General features: G+C 51.6%; 1 protein-coding gene across 2 annotated transcripts; it reads left to right on the forward strand.

The window, feature by feature from the left end:
- Positions 1–1,333: 1,333 nt before the first annotated feature.
- TIFA (TRAF interacting protein with forkhead associated domain) lies at positions 1,334–6,788 on the forward strand. Of its 2 annotated transcripts, none has more exons than XM_045831412.1 (2): positions 1,334–1,795; positions 5,917–6,788. In XM_045831412.1, the coding sequence occupies exon 2, from the start codon at positions 5,939–5,941 to the stop codon at positions 6,494–6,496; it is 558 nt and encodes a 185-aa protein (XP_045687368.1). In that variant the 5' UTR covers positions 1,334–1,795; positions 5,917–5,938; the 3' UTR covers positions 6,497–6,788. The 2 variants fall into 2 exon arrangements, with proteins under 2 accessions (XP_045687368.1, XP_045687366.1); XM_045831410.1 differs by lacking the exon at positions 1,334–1,795 and adding an exon at positions 2,424–2,700.
- Positions 6,789–8,024: the final 1,236 nt, after the last annotated feature.

Raw genomic sequence — 8,024 nt, forward strand, 5'->3', positions numbered from 1 at the left:
TCCACATGATTTTACTGTGAAGAAATATGGTAAAGCAAACTTATAAGCATATCAACTACTTAATAGTAGGAGAAAATTCTATGAAAATTTGAAGGAGATAAAAGAGTGATAGGAAATCTCCAACTGTTAAGCTTTTATATGTGCAAGAATTTGTACGTGTATTTTAAAATGGATGATGGTGGGCATCAAATCATTAACGTATAATTTTCTTTGGAAATGTTTAAAAGTTATTAAACATCTGACTTAGATCCTTTGCAACTATTTGAAGTTATGATAAAGATGAATATTAACCTAAAAATGTATGAAGAAGTTATTGTTTTTATAAAATTCCTTTTGAGGGTTGCTGAGCAAAAATGTTAGAAATTCGGTGTTTCGGAGCAGAACCGAACGTTCTGGGGCCTGGAAGAGGGCACCTGGGGATGGAGAGACAAGAGTGTGGGTCCTGCCACCATCCCACGGGGTGGGGTGGGGGGGGGGACGCGCTGAGGAGAGGCTGTCTTCCTCACCATGCGGACAGCAGTCACATCTGCTGCAACAGTGAGGCTGCCTGGGACCCTCAGAGGCAAAGAAACACCAAGAAACAATGTCTCATTTATAACTGCAGTGTTGATTCCCCGGCTGGCGTGGCTCAGTGGATTGAGCGTGGTCTGCAAACCCAAGGCTCACGGGTTCCATTCCCAGGCAGGGCCCATGCCTGGGTTGCGGGCCAGGTCCCCAGTGTGAAAGGCAACCAATCTATGTACCCCCTGCACATCAGTGTCTCTCTCCCTCTCTCTCTCCCTTCCTTCCTTTCTCCCTAAAACTAATAAAATCTTTAAAAAAATCCTCTGAGTATCTTCAGAAAACTCAGTAAATTAAAATTACAGAAAGAAATGGCCATATTTCCTCTTGGCTCTGGGCCTTCCAAGCTTTTAGATGTTTTCTGGGCCTTTTGTTGGTTTTCAGGAAGTTGAGGAAGCCACAGTTGCAAAACTCTGCGCCTCAGGTTTTTCTTTTTCCTTTTCTTTTTTTATTATTCTGATCTTTATTACTAATGTTTTGCCTCTAGAACTTCATAGAACATTGAACTGAACAGTACATGCATTTTTATTTTTATATATTTTATTGATTATACTTCACGATTGTCCCAGTTTTCCCCCTTTGCCCCGTCCACCCAGCCACCCGTCACTTGTTTCTGTGCCCGTCACTTGTTTCTGTGCCCGGGGGGGCGAAAAGGGAACGCAGGGTCAAGGAGCTGCCTCAGGGAACAGAAACTCCAAGCTTCTGCTCCGCCCTTCCTCAGCTTTGCTCTTCCTCATCTTCCCTGGCGTTTTCAGTTTTGAGACCCATTTTGTTGAACCACTTGCCAGAGGCGGAAACCGATACTGAGATGAGGTTCTGATTTAGAATTGAAGGCTTATTTCAAAGTCTCATTTTGGGGCATTTAGTAAATCAAATACTTCGTCTTAAAGGAAACAGGGAAAAAACCCAGCACCATGAGTTTTAGCAATTGCCGCATTTTCTCTGTTACTGTTACCAGTAACACGTCGGTCCTTTCCGGCATACGCACGGCCATATATTTCATCTCAAAGGTCAGAGACCAGAAATTCCAGTTCCGGTAATATCATTTTACTGTGTGAGTTTACTGATAGTCGAATGTCACGTCTTCCTGCTGCTCCCCCTTCTGCCGCCGAAAGCTGAGACTCCTGCTGTCTGTGCGTCAGAGAAGCAGTAAGACACGCTGACGGTTAACCACCAAGAGAACTGCAGCCTGACCGGAACCCGCGCCCCTGGCGGACGCACCTGCCTTCCCCAGGTGGGACCCCTGACGGCACCTACCCCAGCTCGGCGAGCCCAGAGCTCAACAGCGCCCCCTCTCCGTCCCACCCTCACCCTCACCCCACCCTCACCCCCCCCCCCCCCCACCCCCACCCCCACCCTCCTCTCCCCGAGGTCAGGGCGCTTCCGCTGTCCCCACGCCGCCCTTCCCTGCGGAGCCCCGGGCCCCGGGGGCAGCGTCAGCCTCGCTCCGGTGGCGGGGGACCAGGTGCGGGCTCAGGTGCGGGCTCCTGGGCGGCTCACAGTCTGCTCATCTGTCAGGGGACCTGCTCTCCCGCCCGGAACCCGGAGGAGACCGAGCGCACCGGGCCCCTCGCTGCCGGGTGACCGGCTCCCCGCACCCCGTCCCCGGCCGACACTAGTTGCGGGGCGCGCGGCGGGGGTTCGTCCTAAGGTGGAGCCACTCCGTTTACTCTCGAAGTCCAGCTCTCAAGTCACAGCCCCCCCGGAGGGCGCGCTCGCGTGGGGAGGTGCAGCCCAGCGGGTCCGAGCGCCGCGGCCGGGCCTGGGGCTCCGGGGGCGGGAGGGTCGGGGAGGGGTCGGACGCGGTGGGCGGGCGCTGACCCGAGCGGCCCGAGCGGGGCGGGGCGGGGCGGGGCGCCCAGGGAGATTGCCTCGGGGGCGGGGGCGGAAGGGCCAGAGCCCGCCGGGGTCTCCGAGCTGCTCCGCGCTTCGCGAGGGGCCGGGCCGGCTCCGGCTGCGCGTTGGGAAGGAGAGGAATTCGTGGTTTCCCGGGACTTTCCCGGCTTCGGTGGGGAGGAGGCGTGCCCATCCGTCCGCGGTCCCCGAGCAGACCCTGGGAGCCGCCGGCCGGCCGGGGTGAAGGAAGACGCTCCCCGAAGAAAGCGCCGCGTCCGCGCGCCCTCCGGCGAGCCCGCCGCGGTGAGTCCTGAGTCCCCGCCGCGCTGAGGCGCCAGCTGCCCCCCCCCGCACCCCCCACGCGCGCGGAAGGGCGGCGACCCTGGGAACTGGCTCCTGCCCCTGTTCCCTCCCGGGAGCTGCGTGCTCTTCGGGGAGAGGGAAGCCGTCGGGAGGCTGCGGTGGGAGGGAAACTCTCAGAGGGGCACGCGCACCGCCCCGGACCAACTGCGCGCGTTCCTGCAGTCGGCCTCGCTTTAAACAGCAAACGCTGAAAGCGCGAGGAATTGTCGGCCTGCATGACCGCGCAGGGGCGCCCAGCTGTTCCACAGCGCGGACACCTGGCTCTTTTAACCCAAAATATCACTTTCCGCGCGCGACAGTTGAAGGCCGAACCCCGTCCGCGGGGCGAGGATGGTGGTGTCTGCGCTGGCGTGGCGGGACCTCGAGCGGGAGGCTGGGGCGGGGGCGGGGGCGGGGGCGGGGCGGGGCGGGTGCGGGCGCCGAACACCTCCGCGTCCCCGAGCGCAATCCGACGCCGACCCCGAGGTCCCAGGTGGGCGCGTCCGCGCGCCGTCCTGCGCCGTCTGCCGAGTCCCGCCTCCGCCGCGCGGGAACTCCGCGGCCGGCCTTGGGTGCGCGCTGGTTCGGAGCGCAGAGCCCCGCTCTGTGTCTGTCTATCTGCTCGCTGCAGTTACGTGCCCACTGCTGACACCGTCACGGTGTTTTACAGCCTCTGCGTGTCAGGCGTCACGGTTTACAACGTTACTGATACTCAGCTGATCTCCACCTTCACTGAATTCCGCAAAATCAGATGGTTCGGGGTTGCGTGAAGAAAATATTTGTGAAAATTTGAACAGATAGTAGGTGCACGTGGCACAAAGTTCAAAGGTACCGAGTGCGAGGGGTGCGGTGGGGAGTCTCGTTCCCGGACCCCAGGTCCCCTCTGCACAGGCGCCGCCGTCACCCCTGGAGAAGCTCATTGGTGCACTTGTTTCTTTGGTAACTTAGGTCAAATTTGAAAAAGCTGCTTTTGAGCTCCAAAGATTGGTGTCTGCGTGCCTTGAGGTCAGAGACGGTGGTTCATCCAACCGTGGTGCTCCCCAACAACCTGCCCAGTTACCAGTGGGCACCAGTAATATCCACGAGCCCAGGCGGGACCCCGGTGGCAGCCGGGCGCCGCTGAGTCTTTCCCTGGTGGGAGACACAGGGCGCACCCCCGCAGCACCAGACTCCAGCCAGGCTCTTGCTGGTTCTGCGTCGCACACCTCGGAGGCTCCGCTCCGGTGCTGCTGGTTACCCTAATTAGAGGAGCTTGAGGTCACAGTCCGGGGGGATTTGCCGAGTCTCCCGGTGTGTGCTGGTTCTTGCTGCCTTCGGTGTCCTGGTGATTTGTACCACAAAGCGGCCCGTGATTTTGAGTCTCCTTTCGGCTTACAGCTGGGCCTTGGGTCTGCTTGAGCCATGCACTACGATTCGATAATGGGCCAAAAAGTCGATTACAAAAGTAAATTTAGAATTAAAATATATTCCCAAAGCAATAAAAAAGAAACTTGCTTAGCTATGTCACCTGTTGAATAAATTGATAGTTTGACTCTTAGCAGCATAAGTTTGAGAAACAAGAAAGAATTGTATGTTAGAAGTAAATAGCAAGAACCATAGAAAGAAAACAAGGCATTCTGTGTTTTAAAACTAGCTCTGGTGTTAACATCCACTACAGACGGCACACCGGAAACACTGAAGCTGCAGTCAGCCTCACTGGCAGCTGTGGGTTCCCCAGCCCCGGGTGCAGCATTAGAGAATGCTTCCCGGTGCACCAGGTTAGCGGTCTCAGCCCAGCCTGTGACAGATGAGGTGCATTCATATGTGTGGATGTGGAAAAAATCAGGTGTTTGCGTTAGTAGTTGAAAAACGCAAGGTCTGTCATGGCTGTTGTGTGAAGAATTTTTGTAAGAGTAAAAGCAACTTTCACAGCAGCTGACTCTAGAAGAGGAAACAAAGGATTATGGTGGAGGGAAGATACTTTCTGTTGTTATTGTTATTTATTACAGTTGTCTAGATTTTTTTTTCTTTTTGGCCTCCTCCACCTGTAGAAGATACTTTTTAAAAAACCTTTTCTACTGTTAGAATTTTGTGATCATGTGCGTGTAATTCTTTTAAAATAGTTTCTAAATGGTAGTTCAGTGTCAAAATAACCTCTCAGAGGTTTCAGGAACTAACTCTCCTACTGTGCTATGTACTCGGCTCCACTGACTGTGAGAGGTGCGCGCAGAGAAGTGCAGGTGCGGGTGCGGCCGGCGGGGGGGCAGCGGGCTGTGGTTGACAGATGTTTGTGCTGCTTGTGGTTAGTGACAGTTTATCTGTCCGCTCATTAGGAACCACTGACAAAAATAAATAATCCAGTATGAGTAGAGGCCATATTTAGGGTTACTTAGAAGTATTTAGGAGGTTTTTTTTAAGTTATGTAATGTCTAAATTTTAAAATCATAAGAGTAACCCTGTCTGGTGTGGCTCAGTGGATTGAGTGCTGGCCTTCCAACTGAAAGGTCACCAGTTCGATTCCCAGTTAGTGCAAATGCCTGAGTTGTGCGCCAGGCATCTAATCAATTTATCTCTCCCAGATTGATGTTTCTCTCTTTCTCCCTTCCTTTCCCTCTCTATAAAAAAAAGTAAATAAAGTCTTTTAACAATATTTAAAAATCAGAAGAGTAAAATAACCTTTTTAATAATTTACTATTTTTAACCATTTACCTACTAAAAATATAAATGAGGATAAAGGTAAATGTTGCAATTATTTATGGCTTTTAAATTCTTTCTTTAGTCAAGTTTCACAATTCATATACATCTAATTATAACAGTTCATAAACTGCAGGGTTTATGTATATGTCTGTTGAGGGCATTCGAACCAAGGGCCATTCGAACCAAGCACAGCTGTTGCAGTCACTGTATTTGAGCGAGAAGGAGCCCACAAACCACTTTATTATCAACACTTACTCCAAGATTACCTGTATGATCTTTTCCTCAAAATGGAAATGAAAAATAAAGAGATAGGAAAAGGTAACACACCAATTCACAGGGTTGGGATATGACTTCACATATGATTGAAAGTATCCTATGTATTCTTTTCTTAATATAAAATCTAAATAAATGCCTCTCAGAAGATGTTCATGAAATTGTTAGATCCGAGCTCCCGCTGCCTGGCTTCGGGAAGGAACTAATGTGCCGCTGCACCTCTCGCAGGTGCCGGGCCTCTGCTGCCGACATGTCCGGTTTCGAAGACGCTGACACGGAAGAGACCCTGACTTGCCTCCGGGTCACCGCTTACCATCCGGGCCAGATGCAGACTGGGATATTCCAGTCAATAAGGTTTCATAACCGAGAGAAACAGCCCTCCTGCGAAGTGCTGAAATTTGGCCGGAATTCCAATGTCTGTCATTATATTTTTCAGGACAAACAGGTTTCCCGAGTTCAGTTTTCCCTGCAACTGTTTAAAAAGTTTGATAGCTCAGTTCTCTCTTTTGAAATTAAAAATATGAGCAAGAAGACCAGTCTGATTGTGGACAACAAGGAGCTGGGCTACCTCAATAAGATAGACCTGCCGTACAAGTGCATGGTCAGGTTTGGCGACTACCAGTTCCTGATAGAGAAGGAGGAGGGAGAGTCCCTGGAGTTCTTTGAGGTTCTGTTCATGATGTCTCCAAGATCCCTCCTGCAAGAAAACAACTGGCCGGTACAGATGCCCATTCCTGAGTATTCCAGCATTTCATCCTGTTCCACCGGAAGCACTTCTCCTATAGAAACTGATGAAAATGAACCATGAGCACGACAGCAAGAGGAGAATTGAGGATGGGGAGCTGTGCAGACACTCCCCTGGTTGTGTGTATTAGTGTGGTGCATTCCTGTCATGTTACGCTATCAAATTTGTGGTCTAGTGCTACCATTTTGAAGTCTGTTGTTTGTGTTAGACATGGAGTTGGTCACCTGCTGCATGCCTGCATGTGTCAAGGATAATTTTAAGTGTACATCTGTTGAAGGTTAATGTACAGAAAGTATTCTTTGTGATAAAGAGAGTGTTCTCAAATAAAGTTACAGTGTTTTCTTTTTATGCTTGATTGTAGTCCTGTGTTTTGTTTTGTGAGAACCATCTCTTGGTCATATGATTTCACAGCAGCCACTGGTTTTCAAGGTCAAGGCTATGGGCAGTTGTTACTGGTGTTGTAGCCTGTTGGTACTTGTGGTACCAGAGTTCTGGGAAAGAGTGTATTGTGTTTTGGAGTGGTGTCTGTGCATCACTGTGGTTCTAATAGAGGAGCTTATTTGGGCAATAATATCTTGACTTTCTATTTTCTTTCTATGGAATTGTAGTGTTTATTCCCAAGAATAAAGTTCTTGTCTATACTCAGCATCTAAAAACAATATTTTAAACATTTTAATGAACCACTGTGTTTAGTGTAAAATTGTTTTCCAGTTTTCTTACCAAATTTTAAACTGATTTTTATGTACTATAGAATTTTAAATTCCATGAATTCAAAATGTTAACAGCACATTCATGCACGCAATAAAATCAAAGCCTAATCCTCTGGCCATTCTCTCTGAAACTCCTCCTGAGGAAAGAACTGTCCTGGGACTGTGGTCAGGGCCAGTGTGGCCAGTGGGGGCTGTGCATGCAGACACCTGCAGCTCCGCCCCTCAAGCATGTGGGGGCGGTGTTCTCCACCCGCCCCTCCCCCACAGGCCAACACATGCCACCAGGAGTGCCCAGGTGCTACGTGACTGACCAGCCACCCAAAGAACATGATCTCCCAATTCCAGCTCCACCAAGGGTCCACCTGGGTACTGAGGTCACACTGAGTTATGGCTGCTCAGAGGGTGGGGGGTGCTGGAGACAAGGTGCTGCAGCTGAGCTGGGAAACTTCCGACGCACCCCTTATCTGCTCATTTGTCCCAGCGGGCAGACTGCCCAAGATCTGTGGTGAGGGCCCCTGAGGTGAGGGCCTGTGCAGTGAGCGCGTCACGGGCGCCCGCTGTGACCTCTGACTCCACCCCTCCTTTTGTCCCCACATGTAACCCAGTAGACAGTCTCGTGGGCTCCACTTCCAAGATTCATCTGCTCTGCGTCCCCACAACCACGGCACAGGCCGCCCTCTGACAACCACCCCTGCACAGCAGCTGGAGCAAGTTTTCCAGAATGCCAATGTGCTCACTCTGCATGCCGGCCTCCTAGTCCACACAGACTCAGACCCGCCCTGAGTGGTCTTTCCACGCTCAGAACAGGCCATACGCTCCTGCCTCACCCTGTGCCCGCTGGTCCCTGTGCTCACCTCTCGCTGCACAGGCCCCCTAACTGG

Source organism: Phyllostomus hastatus, unplaced genomic scaffold (assembly GCF_019186645.2).
Source record: "Phyllostomus hastatus isolate PE091 unplaced genomic scaffold, TTU_PhHast_1.1 phas_contig_159, whole genome shotgun sequence".
Lineage (NCBI taxonomy): Eukaryota > Metazoa > Chordata > Mammalia > Chiroptera > Phyllostomidae > Phyllostomus > Phyllostomus hastatus.

Bases quoted from the DNA above. Each gene is read 5' to 3' on its own strand.
- TIFA (XM_045831412.1), top strand. From the start codon at position 5,939: ATGTCCGGTTTCGAAGACGCTGACACGGAAGAGACCCTGACTTGCCTC.